The 23,925-nt window shown below is 36.9% G+C and overlaps 8 protein-coding genes and 1 non-coding gene across 9 annotated transcripts; 3 read left to right on the forward strand and 6 right to left on the reverse strand.

Moving 5' to 3' along the window:
• Window positions 1-813: 813 nt before the first annotated feature.
• SOMG_00068 (D-serine ammonia-lyase) lies at window positions 814-2,055 on the reverse strand (the record flags this gene model as incomplete). The annotated part of the gene is made up of 1 exon (XM_056178867.1): window positions 814-2,055. The coding sequence occupies one exon, from the start codon at window positions 2,053-2,055 to the stop codon at window positions 814-816; it is 1,242 nt and encodes a 413-aa protein (XP_056035571.1).
• A 996-nt stretch (window positions 2,056-3,051) lies between these two features.
• On the forward strand, window positions 3,052-5,721 carry klf1 (DNA-binding transcription factor, zf-fungal binuclear cluster type Klf1; the record flags this gene model as incomplete). The annotated part of the gene is made up of 6 exons (XM_056178868.1): window positions 3,052-3,172; window positions 3,272-4,392; window positions 4,445-4,566; window positions 4,610-4,908; window positions 4,965-5,597; window positions 5,648-5,721. The coding sequence occupies 6 exons, from the start codon at window positions 3,052-3,054 to the stop codon at window positions 5,719-5,721; spliced, it is 2,370 nt and encodes a 789-aa protein (XP_056035027.1).
• Window positions 5,722-5,974: 253 nt separating this feature from the next.
• Window positions 5,975-7,495, reverse strand: SOMG_00070 (carboxylic acid transmembrane transporter; the record flags this gene model as incomplete). Its single annotated transcript, XM_056178869.1, has 1 exon — window positions 5,975-7,495. The coding sequence occupies one exon, from the start codon at window positions 7,493-7,495 to the stop codon at window positions 5,975-5,977; it is 1,521 nt and encodes a 506-aa protein (XP_056034876.1).
• Window positions 7,496-8,319: 824 nt separating this feature from the next.
• SOMG_00071 (esterase/lipase, implicated in cellular detoxification) lies at window positions 8,320-9,345 on the reverse strand (the record flags this gene model as incomplete). The annotated part of the gene is made up of 1 exon (XM_056178870.1): window positions 8,320-9,345. One exon carries the CDS (start codon window positions 9,343-9,345, stop codon window positions 8,320-8,322), a length of 1,026 nt encoding a protein of 341 aa, XP_056034877.1.
• A 2,371-nt stretch (window positions 9,346-11,716) lies between these two features.
• SOMG_00073 (membrane transporter) lies at window positions 11,717-13,576 on the forward strand (the record flags this gene model as incomplete). Its single annotated transcript, XM_056178871.1, has 1 exon — window positions 11,717-13,576. The coding sequence occupies one exon, from the start codon at window positions 11,717-11,719 to the stop codon at window positions 13,574-13,576; it is 1,860 nt and encodes a 619-aa protein (XP_056034878.1).
• A 712-nt stretch (window positions 13,577-14,288) lies between these two features.
• SOMG_00074 (uncharacterized protein) lies at window positions 14,289-14,594 on the reverse strand (the record flags this gene model as incomplete). Its single annotated transcript, XM_056178872.1, has 2 exons — window positions 14,289-14,474; window positions 14,538-14,594. The coding sequence occupies 2 exons, from the start codon at window positions 14,592-14,594 to the stop codon at window positions 14,289-14,291; spliced, it is 243 nt and encodes an 80-aa protein (XP_056034879.1).
• A 1,168-nt stretch (window positions 14,595-15,762) lies between these two features.
• wtf1 (wtf meiotic driver) lies at window positions 15,763-16,961 on the reverse strand (the record flags this gene model as incomplete). The annotated part of the gene is made up of 5 exons (XM_056178873.1): window positions 15,763-15,842; window positions 15,901-16,050; window positions 16,088-16,342; window positions 16,389-16,649; window positions 16,847-16,961. The coding sequence occupies 5 exons, from the start codon at window positions 16,959-16,961 to the stop codon at window positions 15,763-15,765; spliced, it is 861 nt and encodes a 286-aa protein (XP_056036208.1).
• A 506-nt stretch (window positions 16,962-17,467) lies between these two features.
• SOMG_10005 lies at window positions 17,468-17,588 on the reverse strand. Its single transcript, XR_008803538.1, has one exon. It is a non-coding gene; the product is annotated as a 5S ribosomal RNA (ribosomal RNA).
• A 2,433-nt stretch (window positions 17,589-20,021) lies between these two features.
• vba2 (vacuolar amino acid uptake transporter) lies at window positions 20,022-21,767 on the forward strand (the record flags this gene model as incomplete). Its single annotated transcript, XM_056178874.1, has 1 exon — window positions 20,022-21,767. One exon carries the CDS (start codon window positions 20,022-20,024, stop codon window positions 21,765-21,767), a length of 1,746 nt encoding a protein of 581 aa, XP_056034880.1.
• Between the last annotated feature and the right edge of the window lie 2,158 nt (window positions 21,768-23,925).

A 23,925-nucleotide genomic window follows, 5' to 3' on the forward strand; every position in this document is an offset into this window, starting at 1 on the left:
CTACTAACTGAATTTTTATTAGCATTCAACTTGTAGCGCATTCTTTCATTTTCGTGGAAACCGGTGGTGCGCCGCTAGTGTCTTAAAGTAACCTGCCACTTTGTTTTTGTAAACATGACAGTACGTAGTTCATTTTTGTGGCGCTTTCATTTTGTTTTTTCAGAAGGACATCTTTTCGGTCAAAAAGCGTATGAAGACTAGTTGTAATAATCAACAGGAACGGGCACTTACACTAGGAACACGCTTTAAATGTCATTTCCCTTTATGGAATACAGCCATGTTCTTCCATCCCAAGTAACTTTATTGACGCTTTTTTTCTCCCTTACAGTTTACTGTGCAATCGGTATTGTTGACTTAATTTTGCCAAACTGTTTGACAGTAGGAACGGCCGTGCGATAAATCCCAATTTATTTTTAGTAATTTATTTCTATTTTAAAAATCTCTGAAATTCCGATTTTCAGCTGAGTTGGGTGCCTACAATAATTGCATAGTTCAATTTCCTACTAGAATTCAAAACATGAATATCGTATCATTTAGATATTGCAATAAAATAAACTCATGAGACTAAAAAAATAAATACATATCTATCTACGAGATCTTTGACAATAAAAAGAAGTAAATATACAATTCTCCAGATGAGCAATGTAAAATTTGCAGTCACCTTTAAAAACAATTGAATATTGATTAACTTTTTTGGTTGCTGAATCCGGTAGGAAAAAAAAATCTCATTATTGTTTTAGTCATTTCTAAGTATTAGAGCAAAGATAATGATATGTCAGAAAAATAAGGAAGCTTAACATTACCGTAAGCATTTTACCAACCTTTCCAAGGGACCCATATATCAGTGATAATGTCGGAACCTTCAGTTATGTAATACCAGGGGAATGCAGCAGCAGTAATACAAGAATGGTTGGGTATGATAGAAAGAAATTGGGCTGGCTCGGGAAGAGCAGCTTTTGGATTTTTCGACTTTAAGATTCCGTGTTCTTGACTCAACCTGTCAACATAAAAATTATCAAATTCAGGAGTAATCACTATTCCATAACCACCTTCCGGAGAAGTTTCGCGAGACATTGCAATAACCCCAGCGTTCATGAGTGCTTCTCCAGGCTCTCCATTTCTTCCTGCATAATTACTAAGAACCTCTGCAAATACGCATCCGGCAACATCGTCTTTTTTTATACAGTTGGTTGTCATTTGTTGAACATCGTTCATAGGATAATTCCCGGCATGAAGCTCGAGCTTTCCATTCAATGAGGGTATCAACTCTTTTACTTTAAGACTAACGGAATGAGCAGTAGGGGTAGCGCCAACCGACAGTGTCAAGGATAAAGAAGGGTCGATTGAAATTGCAAAGTCAGCCGCAAGATTAGCTGCGCGGATTTCATCATACAAGAATTCGGAAGCAGCATCCAAAGACTTGGAGGCATAGGAATGTCCTGCGTGACAATAAAACCCGAATAAGTGGAACAGGGATTTATTAGAGAGGATTTCGGATATCAAATGTTTAACGACTTCAGACTCGTTCGTAACACCGGCTCGGTGAGTACCCATATCAATCTTTATAAACACTGACCAAGGTTTTGATTGAGGTGTTTTAGAGGAGAATTCACGTAAACTTTCTAACTGTTTAGGATGATCAACCATCAAGCGTAAATTAGGGACTATTTTGTTTAGCTCATACAACTCAGAAATTCTAGATTTAGCCACAGGAAGACCGTAGAGAAGATCGTCAATCTTTTTCTCTTGAATTAATGGTACTAATGAAAACGCCTCCATCACTGTAGACACAACCACTGCTTTCGTTCTTTCTTTGCCTAATTGTAGTAAAGTTCCCTCAGAAGTTTTATGAGTTTTTACATGAGGCCGGAAAGAGACACCTATACTGCTTGCACGATCTAACATGCGATTACAGTTATTTCTAAATATAGATTTATCGATAACGAAGCCTGGAGTAGGAACTTGTTGAATACTTTTGCCCACATATGCTTCTTTTAATTGCTTCTTGTCAACTTGTAAATAGTAGCGAGAACTGAATTTATCAATGTAGGACATATTGAAAATTTAAGGATCAAAAGTAGTAAATGAAGGTTATTACCGAAAATGAGAATTGTAAGATACCACGGAAAACCAAAGTTGTTTGATTTTTAAGTAAAAAAATAAAAGACAAGGCAAGATGGAACTCGAGAAAGCAATTAAAAAAGTACAACTTTTCGTTTTCACATAAGACCGCTCCTCTGAGTTATAGTAGGCAAGTATAGATTCCTGAAGCAATGAATGACTTTCCTAATCCAAACGAGTGTTTTGGATGGTTGAAATGGAAGCATGGATTTAAAATCGTTCTTATACGAATTCCAGTCCGCTTCCCCCGTCGTCTACCTAATACGTACTTTTGTCGGAACCTTAGAGATGAGGATGATTAGATAGCTATCTGTGCCCAAATGTAAAGTTGCTTCTGCTCCATCCTAAGATAAAATGGAGGAGGCTTTGGTATATCGCTGAAAAGGGTTTGCATTCACCATAGTCAAGGCTATCAAATTCGCTATTTCAAATAGGGATGGACCCAAGAAATTCCCGCTTTTCATAAAGACAGTAATGAATCGTATACATCCAAAAAAGACTGCTGTAGCTCTTGTTCAAGAGGAATATCTGTTTACGAGCTGTTTGTCAGTCTTTAAGACGAGAAAGTAAGCATTTGGATATCCGTTTACGTGATCAAACCGAATTTATTACTCTTCGTAAGCCATATAAGATTATAGTCTAGTATTTTAAATACATTCTATCGATTCAAGAGTAATTAATATTTTGTGGTTTCATTTCAGAGTCCTTCTTGATCACTGACTGGCACCAATTATTTGCTGTAGAAAGAGTGATAAGACACCTTTGGGTGACGGTTTCACGATCTTGAACAAGTAGGAAATAAAGCCAAACTTCATCTTTACTTGCTTCATGTATCAACGCGGATTAGATTTTCGATAGGTGCTAATCATCCTTGCCTTAATTGTGGATCCTGCATAATTTTCTGTAAAGTGAGACTACTTGCATTTCTTCATGACAAGGGCAAAAAAGAGACGCGCATACCAAGAAGGAGATATTCGTTATAATTGTAACTATCAAGACTGCGATAAATCATTTACTAGGAAAGAACATGCTCGAAGGCATTTTCAATCTCGTATGTTTGCACTAGAATTCGTGTGCAGTTACTCTTCTCTTTATTTTCTTGCCTTATTGGCTTATGATTTGACGAGTTGCTAACGTCAATTGATTACAGATATCAATCCAAAGTCATTTCTATGCCCTCACTGCGGCAGTTCCTTTACAAGGAACGATATTTTGAATCGTCATGTTCATAAAAAACATTTTATGCACAAGGAAGGTAGAGGTCAAATACTCTCAAACCAAAACCAAAATCAGCATTTACATTTATCTTCAGATCAGGAGTTTCTTTTTCCTTCTTATGTCGAATCTGAAGTTCAAGATCCAACATACACCAGTCTTCTAAGTCGTATTCCGCGAGCTGTAATGCCCGTGACTTTTCATGAAGGACTTCCATCTTCGACTGTGCAATTGGATACCGACTCTACGCGAACACCTTCTCAACAAAATGACCTTATTTCAGCCTCAAATTCTTCTCCCAAACGTGAGCAGCATATGAGCACGCAACCTGTACCTTACATGATCCCGCCGTTAAATGGTAGTCTTGATAATATATTATCCCCTCAAGACTCCATGTCCGTTTTTGGGACGTCTTCTTCAAACGACGCTTACCAACAAGATACTGATAACTTTGTTTGCTGGCTGTTTGATAGCATGGAGAAGGACGCCCCAGTAGAGTCAGCATCAAGATTGTCTGATACTTTCAATTTCAATAACCACTTGGATTTCATGCACGCCCCCGACTCTACAATAATTGACTTTCTCAATTCAAATCTCAAAGTCGATGACAAAATTGCTGCCAAAAATTTACTATCGCTACCTGCGTACTCATTATTAATACAGGTTTTGGGTACTACATATCGTCTTACAGAAGATGTTTTGGAATATATGAACCTTGATCGGGTGAATTGTTGGATTTCTGATTATTGGAGGCACTTTCATCCCCGATGGCCATTTCTTCATCGTGCTACCCTTAAACTTGATGAAGCACCAGTGGAACTTTTGTTAGCGATGATTACTATGGGTATGCATTTCACTGGTGACGCTTTTGCGTTTGATATTGCTGTATTTGTACATTCAACTTTAAGATTTTCTATCTATATCCACCCAAATTTCAATCCTCCTGCCTCCCTTTGGGTATATCAAGCCCTTTTAATCGTTGAAATCTTCGAAAAAATGACTAGTACTTTAGAGCAGCACAACCTTTCTCAAATATTCCATGGTGTGACTATTGAGGTTTGTTTCCCCTTTTTTATGCTTTTTCTCATATATGTTCTAACTAGTTTAGTCTTTGCAAAAGGGATTGCCTACGGAAGACACGGTGACCAGCAAGACTTCTGGCAATATGTCGGGAACTGTTAATGCTCAGCAAAAGTGGCGTCGTTGGGTTGATCAAGAAGCTATAAAAAGGTATTTAAGGTTTTAATAATGAAGGCTTAATTAACAATATCAGAATTGCGTTTTTCTCATTTGTATTGGACTCTCAGCATGTAATTTTATTTGGCTATAGACCATTGGTTGATATAACTAGTCTTGGATTACCCTTATTATGTGAAGAATCCCTTTGGAATGCCGCTAGCTATGAAGACTGGATTGCCCTTGTTAACGAACGCGACCCACCCCATTTTTTCCCTATACTGAAAATCTTTTTAAAAAATGAAAATCTTCCTCCCAAATTAACTCCATGGAATATGATGATTGTTTTGCACGGATTGACCGTTATTGGTTGGATATTGGGTAGGAACAATTTGGGTATGAGAAATTCTTTTAAATCTTACGAAGTAATTACTGATTGTTTTGTTTTTAAGGTATGGTGGAAAGTATTATGCAAAGCAATGGAAGCAATCTGAAAAACTGCAGAACTCTGCTTAAATCGTCATATAAATTTTGGCTTTGTACATACCGCATGTTCTTTCTGAATGATGGCACTTTACCCCTTAATCATCCTTATGTACGAGGTTGTTTAGCTACTTATGAATTAGCTTACATTTCTTTACACACAAACATAGTTGCTTTACAGACTTATGTCAAATCAACAGCATTCAGATCTAAAAGACTATGCGCCAGCACTTCTCGCTATATATTTGCTTGGATGGCTTCTGACAATTCCAATGTGTCTATAAAGCATTCTGTTGATATGGTAGAGGCGTTTTTAGGTGGTGATATGGAATACAATATTAACAATGAAACTGGACTCCACAGGCCATGGTGTTTGTATATTGTTACTTTAATTCTCTGGGCTTACGGTTATCTCTCAGATGCAAGATGTGAGTTAGTCGAACCAGGAAACGACAACTATAAATCTCAATTAAATACTTACCTAATGCAACTGAGAACAAGTCTTAGTGAAACTCCCAAGGACTCTGTATATATTCGAAGCAAGACTTTGCCGTTACTGAAATGTGTCATTGATGTATTACGTCCAGCCAGATGGGGATTATGTGAGTGTAAATCATGAATTTTTGGTTTCGACAACTTCTAACAGTTTTAGTGGCTGATGGTGTGCAAATTCTATCGAAACTAACACAAGTTCAGCATGAGAATTTTGACGGGAGAGGTATCTGATATCATGGCAAGCTTTTTTAGTATTTATAAATATCATATATTTCTTTCCCTACATTAAAACATTTGTTAAAGGCATTAAAAAAAATAATAAAATTATTTGAATTCTGAAAATATACGTGCGGTAAGCGTAAAGATTCATTAGGAGAAAAAATTCTACCGTCACACATGATACCAAAATAATAGAATTAGATGCAAACTCAAAGAAACAAAAAATAAAAATCAAAGACTAAACCAAGAGATATAAGCAGTAATCTCAATAGAACCATCTAAAATTTGGATTTACTGGCCCCTCGCCCAATTCTTTGGTGCTAACATCTGCAAAAGTTTTCTTACGTCCCTGTATTTTATTGCGGCGATTATTATCATACAGCATATAAAGGTTAATAGATGCGACCAAAAGAATTCCTAACCCACCAAAGCCTGCCGTAATTCCAAGTGCAAGGACATATTTCGGAGCATCTTTAGGACGAAATATATTACTAGATACGAGACCCATCGCATTTGCTAGTGGGACACCAACAGAGGTAAAAGCCGCACGACGACCCTCATTAGGTATGTTATTGTTGTACCAAGTCGATGTTAGAACTGATGAAGCAGCAGCCCCCGCAGTCATTAAAAAACAAGCAAAATAAGAGATGCCAATATGATTCAAAATGTCAATTGATCCATAAACTATGAATCCAACCATCGTTGTAGAAATTGCGATAATTAATATTATACCGCGATTTTCCAGGTAATCTGATACAAAAGCAAATACAAGAAGCCACACAGCACCTGATATGGCTGGAGCTACTGTCATTAAGTTTGTGTTAACCGAAGAAAATCCCATAGCTCCTACAATCTGAGGAAGCCAGTTATTGATGCTGTTCAAAGGGACTCCTAAAGCCATTTCTTCGAGTAACCAGAGAATAGCAATTGGATTATTGAACACAGAAAGCGACTGCTTAAATGTTAGTTTTTCGGTAATTGCAGAGGAAGAATCATTGTCGATCCTCATTCGTGCTAAAAATTTATCTTCATCCGTTAGAAAGTGAGCCTTTTCCACGCTGACAGGAAGAAGTAGAAAAATAAGAGCAGCGGACAAAAAAGTACTACTTCCTTCAATTAAAAATAGGTACTGCCAACCTTTAAGTTTTCCGCTTTTTATGTGAAAAACACCGTAAGCTAATAGCCCTCCGAACGCGGAAGATATGTTTGCAGCTGCGTAAAAAATCGCCAAGCGTCTAGCAAGTTCAGTACGTCTATAGAAGGTAGTAAGGTAATATACTACTCCCGGTAAAACAGCAGATTCAGCCATGCCCAAAAACCATCTAACTGTCATCATTCCAGCAAAGTTTTTGACGGCCGCTTGACAGAGCGACATTACACCGAATGAAAGCATAAAAAGAGGTAACATTCGGGCAGCTCCAAAACGCTTATACAAATAAGAGAAAGGAAAAGCACAAAGAACAAAAGGTATGTAGAATATGGAAATCATGATATTGTATTCGTCGCCCTTAAATCCCAAATCCTTGTCGATACCATTGGTTTTTGCATTGGATACATTAGATTTATCGAGGGCATTAAATAGGTATAAAAGCGCTAAAAGAGGGAGGATTCGAATGTCGAGCTTACGACATAATTTTCGCTCTGCCTTGTGATCAATTACATAAACTTCAGCTGCTTCTTCACTTTCTCCAAGGTCAACAGACACCCGTTGATCCCCATTTATTTTGTCAGACTTTTCATCCAACGCTATAGATTTTTCTAAAACAGACGATACGGAACGATCCATTAATTGATTATATTTCAACAGCTCTTAAGTAATGCCTTTTAGGTCAACTATATATACAAATCCTTATTTTGTGATCCAATTCTTCACTTGGGTGCCCCCGCCGCCCTTTGGAGCTCTTACAAATACCTACTATAGCAAGTTGCATACGTTACGTTTAACGTCACGTATTTCACGCCAGCTTATCTATGTTTTATTGTTACAGTGACTGAAAGAAATTGATCTCTTATTTATCTTTTGTACTCTTGTATAGACAACAATAGTGCTTAATACGATATTGAAGTGAATTCTTATCTGATGTGATAAAGCAGGGTTTTTATGGTGTTCACTAAGCAGTCGCAACTTTTTCCATTTATATTGAGAGACTTCCAATGGTATATTATTTATGTTTTGAGAAAAGAAAAAGTAGTTTAAATTAAGAAAGCGCTTGAAATTCTTGACAGTTTTCCATTTTGTAGAAGCAAAATCTGGGCATCATTAGATACTGAGGATTTATCGAACACGAAATGAAAACAAAAAGTAAAGATAAAAAACAATGAAAATTGGTCATGCAAAGTATCAAGCTTACCTCAAAAATTTCAAGAGTGAATTCATTCCAGGTTTTAATGAAAGATGAAAAAAGTTGTTAGTGAATAGTGTATAAATAAACGAGAAAAACACTAAATTACACTTTCAAAAGATACGCCAAATTATAACTGATCCACAAAAAATAATATATTGAAAGCAATAGATTTCGACAGGATTACCTAAATGTACTAGTAGTTTGGGGTATTTAAAATCATGGTCTACGGAATTATTGAAAGGAAGAAAAAGTAAGAGAGAACGGCTTACGAAAATGCTGCTAACAATGCGTCAGTAGCATCCTTATTGAGTATTCGGCCTTTTCTAAGAACAGCATCCATTGCCATAACGGGATGTGGACAGCCTTCATATACTTTGATATTACTTTTAACGCCAGCATTCAATAGTTTTTCATGGTATTGAACGGCCTCGGTACTTAAAACATCACAGCCTGCAGCGCATATCAGAGCAGGGCAAACTTTTCTGAAACTTGACTCAGCGTAGAAAAATGGACTAGCTTTCGGATTGTTCCAATCCTTTTCATCTGGTAGATAATGCTTGCGGTACCACAACATTTTTGCAGCGGGCAATTGAGGGGTGTTTTCAAATAACTTCCAAGAGGTGTGAGATTCGGCACTGGCTGTGTTATCGCAAACGGGAACGACCAAAAGCTGAAGAACAAGAGGTGGATAATCAAATGAAGATGATGTGATACTGTGAGAAAGAACTGCAGAAATGTTTCCACCGGCGGAGGAACCGCCTACGGCAATTTTTTTGGGATTAATACCAAGGACGTTTGCAGCTTCATAACAGTATAACAAAGTTTCCCATCCGTCTTCAATGCAAGCAGGAAACGGGTTTTCTGGAGCTAGCCGGTAATCAACGTTCACAACAACACACTTAGCCTGCTCACACATATGAGTAGCAAACGAATTCTCCGTGTTGATGTTCCCAAGGACCCAACCACCACCATGAAACCATAGTAAACAAGGCCATCCGCCTTCAGGAGCATCTCCGTGAGGTTGAAAAATGCGAACTGAAACGCCAGTAGGCGCTTTTGTGTGCTTTCGGGGGATTATGATATTTTGTGTAGACATAACCGGGAGTAAATCAGACTGTCCAGGCATAACATTCCCGTTGCTTCTCAAAAAGTCCACCGGAAAAGTGTGCGTTAAGACAATTGGAAGATTACTGCATATATACTTGTTATAAAAATCAACATATTCAGGATCTAGCTTGCCCTTTACGGAATCGTCTAATGGGATAATGGTCTCTGTAGCAGTACGGGTCATTTCAAAGATGAAAAGTGTTAATCAAATAATATAGAATTCCTTATGCGAAAGCTTTCATGCGCTAAGAGGTTACTACTTCTTTGAGGGCGACAAAGCCTTCTTATATAATCATTTAATCAAAGTAATAACCTAAAAAAAAAAAAAAAAAAAAGAAAAAAAAAATACATTTTAGGTAAGAAAAGGCTTTTCGAAGTTACCCCCATGCTCCCAGTAGATAACCTCCAACAATCCATTTCTGGACTACATGTATTTCTTCCAGTACGGTGGGGGTATTGTGAAGACAAATATATGCGTCTTTACACAGCAGTCTAAAATGATAATATTTAGTAGCATGAAGGTATTGATAACTATTGTTCTAGAACTGATAAAGAAAAAATGAATATCCTATGAAAAATACAGGCATTCAAAACTCCATGTGAAATCAGCGCCTTCATATCGATTAACGGCTCATCTAAAAGTCAAACAGATACTGATGAAGATATCTTTTTTAAATAAAATGCTCGGCTTCATTTGATGGCCATGAAAGCGTATGAAAAAGCAATCACATTTATATATGGGTTATTTATGAAAAACTGGAATTGAATACCTGGGAATATAGAAAATGAGTTGAAAGGACTAGACGAAGGAAAAAAACGAATAAAATTGTTGATATTCATAATCCACGGAGGTACTTTTTAAGGCTAACAAAGCTCCATTACTCGAACATCAAGAAAGTGATTTGAGAATTGAACGAGGATTGAATGAGGATTGAATGAGGATTGAATTCAGAGGGATTACTAACTTATGGATATATACTCAAAAAAGAAAAAAGTTATAAAGACAAAAATTGACAAACTGTTACATCAATACAGACGTTATTCTCAGTATGAGAATTCTTAGAGGGTATAAAAGTTCAAGCTAGCAAAGGTGAAATCGTAGGGATAAGAATGGTTTTCTTTCTGGAATATAGAAATCATTTTCTTTTTTTTTTGCTTTCCAAAAAAAGTGAATAAACAATGTTGAGGACAGTAGCAGTAGCTTGCACATGCATCAAACGACTAGCGCTTGGGAATGTTTACCTCTGCCTTTGGGATAGCGTGGTTTACGTCCTGGGTGACGCATCCCAAAAGCTTGACCATATCAGATGACGGGGATCGTTTCGAGCGCCGGCGCTTTTAGACGTAAGAAGTAGATGGAGAGGAAGGAATAGAGAATCACTTTCCAGGGCATTGCTTGAAGGGTAAAGGGGACAGCTTGGTACGAACGTGGGGACGTAGGAACGCAGGGACGCAGGGACGCAGGGACGTGCGAGAGGGAATTTACAGAGAGAAGACCAAAAAAAGGTTCAAAAAAAATACCACCCATTCCTTAAAAGAGTGTCATCAATTTACCAAAGTTATTTTTATTCGAATTTCCATTCACTCACTTTCCCTCCATCCTCTCTACGACACTACGACACAAACTCCCAACGCCTGTGAATCAACTCCTTGTAGTCGTTGTACTCGTTGTACTCCTTGTACTCCTTGTACTCCTTGTTTTCCATTCTTTAATAGAACCACATCGTTTCCCTTTCGGCAAGTCTTCTAGAAAGTACTTTTCCAGTCAATTTCACCATTGCCCATTCCCCATGAGTAGAAACAAAAACAAACCAAATCAAAACAAACACTAGAGCCCATCCTACGTCACTTTTGTAATGACAAAATTCGGATTTCTGAAGGACGCTTCCTACTGTACCATCCTTGCTCATAGGAGAAACCATTGGATGGAAAGAAGGTTCATTTATGACCTAGACTATGTTCGTCTACCATTAACTTATTTCTATGAAACAATTTCAGCTCCGATGAATAATCCGGCTTCCCCACTTGTTATGAAAATGTAAGTTATTTTTCATACAAAAATAAAGGTTTGCAGAGATTCTTTCCATAGTTGTCCATTACTAAAAACAAAAATAAGAACTCGAAAAGTGTACCTTTGCCGAAAAAAAAGATTCATTTGGATTTTCTTTATTCTTTTGTATTGTGTCTATAAATAAATAAAAAAAGGAACAGATCGAAAGCCAAAGCCAAAGTCAAAGTCAAAGTCAAAGATCAAAAGATTGGAAGATCGAAAGATCGGAAGATTTGTCAAACGTTGTTGGATTGTTCTTGGTTTATATGTATGTATCATTCAACCAGGGATCTCCATCAAGGTATTTGAAATATCATTTTGTTGAATACGGTTGTTTTAGTTAGTTTTCTTTGTATTCCCTTTTTGAAATAATTCGGTGTGTATTCTATTTGGGTACAGTACAGTACAGTACAGTCAGAATCTCATTGCTACACAACACTTGCTTTCCCTATTTCATTCTCTCCTGTTGTTTTCTCTTTCCGTTGTATACCCCCATTCCCCCCACATGCATGATCCGCTTAATCGAAATGTCGAGTTGGCTTCGTCCGAGCAAACCACTGAAGCGACTGATGAAAGCCATCAAAATAATATCCTGACACAGCCGGTCGCTGTCGAGACTGAGCAAAACAACAATGAAGTAAGAGTTCAAAAGGAAATTTCCGAGGAAGCATCAACGTCAAGAGTACGAGAAAATGAATCGGTTCCATTGTCCAAGACGCCAACTGACATAGAGGAAAAACCACCACACACAGAGGTTGAGGTTGAGGTTGAGGTTGAATTAAAAAATGAGTCGGGGGTAGATGAAAAAGTACGAGGAAAAGAAAACGAAGAGGATGAAGAGATTCAATTGATTCCTGAAAATAATATGGTTCTCGTGGTCCCAGCTCTTATTTTATGTCTTTTTCTGGCTGCTTTGGATAATACAATTGTTACCGTTGCTATTCCTACCATTACCCAGCATTTTAATGATTCTTCCCATTCGTTTTGGATCAGTACTGCGTATACTCTGGCTACCAATGCAGTCATGCCGGCCATGGGTGTTCTCTCCAACATCTTGGGACGCAAGTATATCTTGTATGGATCGGTCTTTTTGTTTATGCTCGGTAGTGCTCTTAGTGGTGCTAGTCAAAGTATGATTATGCTAATTATTTCACGTGCCGTTCAAGGTGCCGGAGGTGGTGGAATTAGTTCATTAACCAATATTCTTATTTCTGAAATCACTCCTCTAAAAACCCGTCCCATGTACACGGTTCTCACTTCTTCGGCTTGGGGTGTCGCCCTTGCCATTGGTCCTGTTCTCGGCGGTGTCATTTGTCAAAATACCACTTGGCGATGGATCTTCTTCATTAATCTTCCTGTCGGTGGCATCGCTATTCTTCTTATCATTATCTTTTTGAGAGTCCTACCCGTAAAACGACAATCTTTCCGTACCTTCCTTAAAACTTTTGACTTTTTTGGTCTTGCTAGCGCTATGACCGGCGTTGTGCTTTTTCTATTGGGTATTTCTTTGGGAGGTGAATCTGGCCATTGGGCTCGTCGCGGAGTTCTGCCTTATATTATCATCGGTGGAGTTCTTGTCGTCTTTGCTATGGTATACGACTTTCATACCAAGAGAAATCCAGTACTACCTCCAGTCCTTTTTAAAAGTATGAACGGTATCATCGTCATGACCTGTTCGTTTATTCTTTATATGAACGATTATTTATTCGCTTACCATGTTCCTCAATATTATCAAAGAGTTCGAGGCGACGATCCCTTAATGTCTGGTGTTCATTTTTTACCGGGTGCTGCCGTCTTAATTGTCAGTTCGGCAGTCATTGGTGCGGTGCTCAAAAGCTTTGCCTGCTTTAGGACAGTGCTCTGTATAGGGGGCGTCGTCTGTACCGCAGGACTCGGAAGTTTAATTTCTTTGGATGCCTTTTCGCCATTTTCCAAAGCTATGGGCTTGATTACTATTTTTATGTTTGGCTCTGGTTTTATGTTTTTACCTTTACTCATTGTCATGCAGGCGTCTTTCCCGCCCTCTTTAACCTCAATAGCTACTGCCACCCTGATGTTTGTAAGATACATGGGAGGAGCTATCGGTATAACGATAGGACAGGTAATTTTTAGCCAAAGGGTGACTTCTGCCTTTCATGGAGACAGCACGATCGCGAGGTTGCCATACGAGAGAATCCAACAACTTTCGAAGGACAAGAGATATCATATCAAAACAACTTACGCATCTGCTTATAAGACTATTTGGCTGTTTACAACTATTGCTATGGCCGTCGGCACGGTCGCCATCTTCTTTATAAAGGGGATTTCAACGGAACAGAAGTTTAAGAAAGTACCCGCAAAAAAAGCAAAAGAAGAAAAGGTTTAAACTAATCTTTCTTTTATTATTTATTTGTTATTTTTCTATCTTGAGTCGTATTTTACTGATTTGTTCGTTTCTTAATATTTATTAACCAAAAATCAAGATACCGGCTACTAAGAAAACTAACATTGGCAATAACTCTAGCACTGAGGCGCAATGTATACTATCAATACTTTAAAATATATGTAAACTAAAGATAATGAAATAATGTAAAAATAAAATATAATTTAATTTAAATATAGGAGGCATATCATCAATTGGATTAAACCACCTGACAAGCTTTCAATTGTTACTGAAAAATCATCAAAATAATTGTATCTGCTTATGCTATCTTGTTTTGATAATTCATATTCAGTACCTCAACATATAAGGATGTAAAGTATCTCCCTCTGCCTCATTGTTCAAATTTCGCATTTTTCACTACCAATTGATTTATCCTTTCATCTTTTTCTTTTTTTTAAAACTTTTCAATTTTGTGGGCTAACTGTCTATCATTATTAATTATAATTTGCTAGCATTAAACATTATAGCAAAACTAAGTATCGATCATTTTCCCTATAAGCGGCAATGATTATTCACATTTAAGAATAGCAAATAAGGAACAACTAATTCTTACAAACTTCAAGACAATTCGTTTCGAAACTGTTTATTGGGCTTTCTATCCTTTAAAGCGTCCAGAAAGGTAAACCCGTTGAAGAACAGATTTAAATTACTCTATTTAATAAAAGTAATAGCCCATATCTTCCATTGACTTTTTCGTTCGAATCCTTTCGCGATATCTTTTGTCTTTTAATCTTTTTATGAAATTTTCTCTGTTGAGTCCAACTTTCCACCAATGTTTCTCTTCAGCAGCCTTAGGAGCTAGTACTTTATTGTCGCCTTCAGTAGAGAGCTTTGGTGGTTCCTATATAAAATGAAATAGTTTTGTTAGAAAAATATTCATAGCTCTTCCAAGTTCCTAACTCACCGCTGTCGTCGAGTTAACTTTCGTTCTTTTGTCAATAATGTATGGCCAGTAGTTCATTATAATAAACCATTCGCACTTACTGCAAAAGCTGACCGTTATTTATATATCTTCAAAAATAGGCGAAAATTAGAAGTGACCTATATGTGACGTGCATCCAGAACAACAGTTAAACGATTGATTAGGCCCTTCAAATCTTCTCATACAAAAAAGATTTACCTTTGTTTGATTATTTCCCAGTAGTTTACCAATATAAACATTAGTTAATGTAGACGTACTGTATACTATCATAATTTACTATTTGTTGTTGTTTTTTTTTTTTTTTTTTTTTGCCCCAAGGGGGGAAACCCCGGGAGAGCAGGAGTACCATGTTGTCTCCAACCGTAGTACGAAACTAACAAGGCCCTCAGACGTTTTCACTTACTGCACTGATCGGACGGAAACTGGTGTTTTTGCCTAGGTGTGGCCGTAGACGTTGATTCGCTTTGTAAAAGCAATAAAAGCAATGCGTCTTGGTGTAGTTGTGTCTTTAGCGTTGTGTCAACTTGATGTCCTTTAAGATCCATCCCTACTTATTTTGTCGCGGTTGAATCGAGAACGATTTTATATTAAAAAAACGATATTTGAAAACACACTGTTTTTCTCTTTTCTATGAAATCGCATCCTACTAGGCTGTCACAGCTTGTGTTTCTACGCCGCTAAGTGTAAGACTCAGTGTATGAGTAAATGGGTTGTACTTACATATATTCGGATCCACTTATATATTTTCATAGTGCGTTGATTTATCTCTATATAAATGATAAATTAATTTATTAATCTACATCAGTCTGATCTGAAGATCTGAAGATTTGGCTTTCTACATTGTGAATGAAAGTAATCACTGTTGATACTCGCTGTCTTGCTGACCATTCATGAAAGACATGCAATTACACGACACTTTGTTCAGCTGAAGTTATAGTTAATTACGATGGTATTTTCGTCAGAATAATTATAATCATTAAAAAGGGTGTTCTATTCACGAAGAAGATGAACAATGCGTAAACAACGATGCTGTGAAACGAATCAACAGATTCATGAAAGAGCGAATGAGAAAAGCAATTAAAGCTATCATATTAAGATAATGCTTACTTTGGTGGATGCGAATGCAGAAACTTGATGGGCTGCAATTGACATGGATGCTTCCAAAGAAGATGCGATATATAAAGAATGAAAGCAGGTTCGGTAAAACTCAAACTTCAGCGCTTTGCTCAGCAAGAGGCTGAAGTTCGATTCCTTCGTTCTGAGGTACTTGCTCTCCTCGATTTGTATCTTTAAAATAGGTTAATTAAAGCCCTAACGATAGCAAGAATTTACGAAGTGTACATACCTAAAATACGATCCACAGTGTTTCCTATGCCGTTTCCTATTCCGTTTACGCCGACGCCTATTCCGTTTCCTATTCCGTTTACGCCGCTTCCTATTCCGTTTTTTAAATCAATAATAACTAATCTTAGTAGTTCACGCGCATTTGCATTCACTAGAACTGTTAGATATTTCGCGGGTGTATGACATACTCGTCAATAAAAAAAACAAGACAACGTTAACAAAACAAACAAAATAGAAAATATTATTGTTTATCTTTTCAAATCCTGTCAACTTTTTTGCAGCATAATACACGGTGAAACCAAGGACATCGAGAAAACACACATATAATGCTGAGATACACAGAGCTGACAATACGTTTTTGGTTGCTCTTCCAGATTTCTTTAGAACCTTTTTGGTTGATCTTCCAGCTTGCGTGAACCATTCTTTAGGCATTTGAAATATTGCTAACAATTAATAAATCTTTCAAAATAAAAGACAGCGCTAACTTACCAAACAAAAACAATGCAAAGGATGCTACACAGCCAGCAGAAAGCCCCCAAAGGTCTAGCGCATTCAAAGAAAGCTTGAAATAAAAGAATACGACAAGAAAAATAGCATAAAATATCATATACGCAAAAGATGTAAAAAGCAACAAGTGCATTATAATCTGCCACGTATTCGTCCAACCCGATCCAGAGTTATTAACAGATTCTTGGGCGGAATTCTGAGCGGATCCATCAGCCATTTCGAGATCAATAAATTTGGTTGAAGCTAATGGATGTATTAGTAACTGTTCTTTCGTTGTTTGTTAAAGGATAGAGGTATTCGCCCTGTTTGTTGACAGTTATCGACAAGGTTATTAGTTTCAAACCCGACAAATATATAAACAAGCATGATTCTTCCATCATGAGCCGTTCCAACAAAAACACAAAGAATTAACGTCTCTATTTTAATTCAACAAAGCTTACCTGTATACGGAGGAGGCGTACCATCTGAAGGAGACGACCGACTATCTGCCTTTTCATCATTGAGCGTTTTGGAAGAGTCATCAGAATCTGAAATAGGAGTATATTTGTTTTTCATATTTACAATCGCAATTAGATCCCTTTAATGATACCGATTTTTACACTCTAAACGAAATCAGCTAGAACCACCAAGAAAAGTCCGTAGAAACTGGTTCCACTTCTCAAGGATCTGTCAGGAAAAAAAAGGAATTGGATCTTGCTTAAAGTAAACTTTGATTTGCAACACAAATGTTTCTTTAAAACCAAAGATGCAAATTTGAAAAAATCTTGGTAGTGGCTTTTCGCATGTCTCAATTCATAAATCAGCGACATTATGTCACTGACTGGTCACAGTCCTCATTGCGACTTTTCGTAATAGTATAATTCAAAAGAGTCGTCGTTTATTACAAAATGTAAACATAGAACCAGCGTTAGAAAGAACAGTGCTAACCAGTTTGAATGATATTCAAACAGGATCGGACTTTGCTTTTTCTATAATCACTAGTATCATTAAGTCAAAGGACCATGCCGATCAAAATGACAGCCAGGCGATGATAATATTTAAAAAAGGCAAAAACTAGGAAAAGCCTACAGCACCCTGGATTCCCATGTTGTCTCCAACCATAGTACTAACGAAGCCCTCAGACGTTTTCACTTAACTGCAGTGATCGGACGGGAACTGGTGTTTTCGCCTAGGTGTGTTCGTAGATACCAAATTACTATACCATATAATTATTTAATCTTTCAATTTCTCTCAAAAGCGAGTTCTTTTGCCATCGGTGGCGGTAGTTGTAAACCACAGCTTGCTTCCAGTGACCCAAAATTACTTACGACTTGTCAATTGGTTGCTTTATCCATAAGAAAATTAGGAATTACAACCCAGTCTCCTAAGGAGGAAACAAACAAAATTATCTTTTAATTGAATTGAGCAATATTATAGGAGCAGTGACTGGGTAAATCTGGAATGCTTAAAGTTCCACAACAAAGTTATCTCATTTATTTTGCTCCCATACTCCTTTATATTTTAAAAGTATCTCCTTTCAGTACATATTAATCATAGGTCTGGTAGTTTTTGAAAACGAATGCCATCTGTCTTGTCTTATTTCCCATCGTTATAGTGGACAAGTTTTTGTAGGCTTTTTAAACACGAAACATTATAAACGTAAACACGATAGTTCCTTTTTGAATATGGAATATAAGTTGCTCGTTAGACGCCCGAAATAATGGTGTGGAATAGCAATATTGCACAAGAAATGACTTTGCAAGGTCGTCCAAACTCGAAGAACTAGTGTTTCCAGTTCGTAGAACCAGACGCAATGGAAAAGTTATAATTGACCTCGTAGCCAAACGATCATGTCCACCACAACTAAACTCACAAGTTAGCAAGTAATTCAACATACTTTTACATTTCCAATATAAGGATACCTCTTACCAAAAAAGTACAGCGAAAATATAAAAGGATATCACAGATTCAAAGTATAGCGAATCCCCAGCAGCCAGGTAAATTCTTTAAACACTTTGACACTCTATCAGAAAATTTACAAAGTATAAGAGGATAATCATCATCGTATAAAAATAACGCTTATTAAAAACATCGAGAATAATTTGCTTCTCCCGCTGTGATTGCTGGAGCTAATCGGACATTGTACCGGCTTGCAGATGCAATCGAGAAACCAAGTTTCGACTCACACTGACTCATGGACATAATTCTCAAGGATTTGATGATTATCTGATTTATCTTTTTACATACTTGAAGTGTAGTATAGGAAAGAGGATTGGGTGTAAACAAAACTTTTCTCCAAGTCATCCCCATTGTCGAGGTAAATTTCTAAGTAGTTGGGTTATTTCACTGAAAGGTACTTTCCTTCAAATTGTTATATTAACCAAGTGCATAATGCTGTCTCTTTAGCAAGTTTTAGTTGTCCATTCTCGCTTTTCACTCGTAAGCAAACCTGAAGTTTTACAATTCTATCGCTTCTTTTTCTTTTAATTTCTATACGGAACGTTTTGTACACTTCTTGGAGTATGATTTGAGGGTCCTCGTTCAAGTAGAGGTTTGTTTGCAAAAATGAAGCCGTGGTGAAATGTAAAATTTGTCATTTCAATCGTTTCGCGAGGCTTGCGAAATTTCTCAATATCTCCTTTTATGTTTGTTAAATGTATCCTAAGGAAACGTCTACAGTTTGCGATCCTTTTCGCTAAATAGTAAACAATAAACAAGCGATGGAATAGGTTCACAAAAAAAAAAAAAAAAAAAAAAAACTGGAGCTACATCACCTTTGCATGAACATTTACAGTAGAATGGTTATTGGCAAAAGTATTGGTAGCTAACGACAGTGTCCGCAACGACAAAGTCGTTTGGGTCCAATAGAATAGTACAAAAAGAAACCCTCCCTAAAAAAGCAATGTTAATTCCGTTAGTTATTCTCATATTTAGTAAAGATTACGGCTGTGATATATACACTGGTATTGAATAGCATAAGGCAAATGAGACTTTGTTACAGTTCGTAGATAAATTGATGTTATTCAACGTCGAAATACATCAAAAACTACTGGATTCAAAGATACATATTGATAGAAGCAGAGTAGTGAACAATGTTTTAAAGTTATCCTGTGTATACATACATACCTTGAAGGCAAAAAAATGGATTTGAATAATTCTAATACTTATAATTATTATTATAATACTAAATGCAATTTGAGTACTTTGTAAGCTTATTCGTTTTTCCTCTCGAAACGCCCGTTAAGCGATTTCGCCTATGAAGACTCATTTGTCTCTCAGATTTGGATTTTGATTTGGATCTAATGAATATCTCAATTAGATGAAACAAATAGATAATGTCGTATATTGCGTGCTTATTCCCATGTTTCTTTGTTCTCTTTGATAGTCAAAGTATACAAGATTGTGCATGGAACGAAATAGTTGCAGCAGCAACCATAATAAAAGAATTACTGAACATCAGGAAGAAATTCATTTTTTGAATTTTGTTAATAATAAATAGCCTTGCAGGAATCGGCATTTCATTTAAAAGCAGGGTTTAAAAAATAAAAGAAAAAAAAAAATTTCCCAGTTTATTGACTTTTTTGGCAGCTACGGTTCTTTCTTGTTTGTATTTTTATTTTTTGGATTCTTTTGATCATGAACAACAGTAAATTAAACGATTTGGAGGGAGAAATAAAGTCTCGTTCGGAAACATCTCGTTTGTTGGATTCAAATTCCTACCAGCAAACGACTTTTCAAGTTACTCCTACAGACCCAACACGCGAACTTCATACTGAAACCGAAAATGATACCAAACATAATGCTAGTATAAGCATATCTCCTCTAAGTCCAAACCCTCGTATAATACCAAACTTCATTTGGATAGAAGTTTCGTTGCTTTTAAACGTATTTCTTGCTGGCTTTGATGGGACAGTTACAGCTTCTGCTTATACTACAATCGGTGAAGAGTTTCATGCTGTAAATTTAGCATCATGGATAACCACCTCGTATCTAATAACAAGTACTACTTTTCAGCCTTTATACGGATCGTTTTCAGACATATTAGGAAGACGAGTATGTCTACTTATGGCATCGGGTTTGTTTTGCCTGGGTTGTCTATGGTGCTACTTTACTAATGGAATCATTTCATTAATTTTTGCAAGAAGCTTTATGGGGATTGGAGGAGGAGGATTGATTACTCTGTCCACAATCATCAACTCGGATATCATTCCGACTAGAAAACGGGGACTGTTCCAAGCGTTCCAAAACCTAGTACTGGGATTCGGGGCTATTTGCGGCGCATCTTTTGGAGGCGTACTTTCTGAAGCATTTAGCTGGAGATTCTGTTTTCTCATCCAAGTTCCTTTTTCATTGTTAAGTATTGCTGCAGGATATTCCTTTGTACAAAATCAAGCGGGTATCAAGAAATTACCTCATTTTCGAAGTCTTTTAGAGAAGATTGATATATTGGGAGGATTCCTCTTGGTATGTGGGTTGTCAGCGTTGTTGTTGGTTTTAACGTTTGCTGGCACACGTTCCACAGATAATTATGGACTTTCTCAGTTGCTACTTTTATTTTTATTAGGAGTGCTGTTTCTTTCTGCGTTTGTATATATAGAATTTACAACGAAAGCAGCGCCAATTATTCCATTAAAATCGCTTCAAGGGTTATACAGTACCCTTGTTTTAACGATTGGGTTTTTCACTGGATTAGCAGGATACGCTTATTTATTTACACTCCCTTTATTGTTTCAACTAGTACTAGGGGATAGCCCTTCCAAAGCCGGACTTCGTCTTGCTTTACCTTCCTTGTCTACACCTATAGGAGGATTGATTTGTGGTATTCTCATGCACCAACGTGTTCGTATAGGGCCCCTGCTTTTTTCGGGAGTGTTTCTCATGTCTTTGGGCTATGTGCTTAGTTTGTTTGTTTATCCTGGCATATCACCAATCCTACTAGGTCTATTTCTGATTCCAGCAAACGTTGGGCAAGGTATAGGATTTCCAAGCTCATTATTTTCATTTATATTTGCCTTTCCTCAAGATTCACATGCGACATCTACGTCAACGCTTTATCTTATTAGAAGCATCGGTTCATTGTTTGGCGTAGGGGGATTGTCGGCGGTCATTCAATTGACTCTCAGGAAAAAGTTATCTGCTGACTTGTCAGAAACCACGAATTTCAATGAAAACCAGATTCGTGAGATTATACATAAAGTTACTGAATCCATGTCTTCTTTATACGATCTACCAGACGCTATTCAGAGAATAGTATTATCTGATTATACTTTCGCCATTCGAAAGGCACAGAAGTTTACTATGATTTGCTGTTTTATAGCCCTTTTCCTGTGTATTTTAAAAGACCTAATAAGACCGAAGACGCATTCCGGATTTCGCTATTAGGTTTTGCGGCCGGCTTATCACGTCGAAAGTAATGGTGAGAAAAGAAACATGCAATCGACAAATAAAAGAAGTTTAGACAACTTCAAATGTTCGAAGTGACTGAAAAATTCCTCATTTGTACTAATAAATCATTCCTTAATTTTTTAATGCATTTACCTAAGGTGGACTAGTTTTATGCTGTCATTGTGAATGATTATAGACTTCATTACGATACACGTAGAATGCAAAATTATCTGTTGGCTTATTTTTTTTTTTCAATAAAATGGTAAAAGGAAGAGGAAAGCCGAATAAAAGATATGAAATCTCTAACAAAGCATAAAAATTAGCTTATACTTGCTTTAATACCTAGTTAGGAGTAACGCTCTTCTGATCGGTATTGTACTAGCTTGGCGATAGAAAGATTACCTGGAGAAAAGGAGCAAAGAGGATCCTTCGTAGGAAGCAAAAGAGATTAAAGCAAGAAAGCGGAAACCAATAAAGATATGAAAAAAATGAAGGCCTATAGCACTCCCATGTTGTCTCCAACCGTAGTACTGACGGGGCTCTTCTCAATGGACGCTCAACTGCAGTGGCCAGACGGGACTGGTGTTTTCGTCTACGTGTGGCCATAGACATTTGTAGTATTCATGTAAACTAATTTATATTTGATATATTTGGATATTCAGATTCGTCTCGCTTTCTGCTCAACCATCGTTTTGGCAGGACTTAATGAATTTTTATACGGTACATTATGGATTACTTTTGTCATTGATTCTACATTTTCTCATATTATTTTTGTCATTCAATATTGCATAAAATGTTCAAAGAAGAATTGTTACGCAGAATGCATTCGTGCTTGGATTATATTGACCGTAAATTCTATAGCAATAACTTCTTACAAAAAGGAAGCATACGAAGGGGGACGAAATTAACGAAATGAAGTAAAAACCAACGTGCAAAGAAATAAACAAACCATGCTTGTCGTCGCACGTAAAAGTGAATTTTTAGCCAATCTGGTATGACTACGAAAAGCATAGTGAATGAAAAATTTTAGCGGCTTACGTGTCTTCGGCTTGACCATAATTTTAATCTCAAAATGTAAACAGTGGTAAAGAAACGAAACAAACGCTGTAAACGAAAAAGAACGGATCCATCATTTGCTTTTCTCTTTTCGTACGACCATAATTTATGCAGCTACTTTTTGTAAAAAATGCAATTTTCTATTTGCATTTTAGCCTTCGCAATTTGCTTTTCGTATGCATAACATGTGACAATTTATGATCCTATGTCTTTAGTAAACAAAACGAATGCCAGTGCGAGAATTGCTAATTACCCGCTTTAAACGAGCTTTTCCATACGATTTCAACTGGAATGGAAACCATTCCTTCATCCAACATCCTCCTCCTATTGACAGACAAGGAACACTCACGTACTTGGAATATGTCAGCTCGATCCTGACAGTTCCTGCTAATAATACCAGTGTCAAATGTATATATACACAGGGAAAGAACCCATATGCTATACTGGTGGTTCCCCAAAATGCTTTAACATGTCAAGCACCTAAAACAACGTTGAAGATTTCATGAACGATTCCTCCCATGTACTTGATGAGGACAAAATGAAGCTTTTCTGGCGAACTGAGAGTTACTATGTGATGACTCCACAAGACATATGCGTATTTGAATTCACATATGAGAGGCTCCAAGAGCGATCCACTTAAAGTATACACTAGCTATTTGTATCCTTGCAAACCTGCATATTTGACTATATGAGTTCGCAATTAGCCATAATACGGATTCTTCCAACCGTACTGCTTATATGGGAACTACAAACGTTTTGAAAATCAAGATATGACTTTGCGGACTATTTTGATTCACAACGAGAAAAATTGCAAGACACACAAATTTATCTTTTATCCCGCCATAGTTCAAGTCAATTTCGAATCGTAATACTGCAAGCCAAACTGAATTGGTGTTGCCTTCATCCTCAACTGACAATAAAACAAATAAATTGCTGTACATTTTGTAATAAAAACTAAATCACAAGGAACAATGCTATCTATTTTAGAAATTTGTATACCTCTAGTTGAACGTTCAAATCATTAGATTAGAAGATTTGACTGATCTAGCTAAATAAATTGTCCTTACAACTTTGTTAAGTGAATCAGATTCCTGGAAGC

This window comes from Schizosaccharomyces osmophilus, chromosome 1 (genome assembly GCF_027921745.1).
Source record: "Schizosaccharomyces osmophilus chromosome 1, complete sequence".
In the NCBI taxonomy this organism is placed as follows: domain Eukaryota; kingdom Fungi; phylum Ascomycota; class Schizosaccharomycetes; order Schizosaccharomycetales; family Schizosaccharomycetaceae; genus Schizosaccharomyces; species Schizosaccharomyces osmophilus.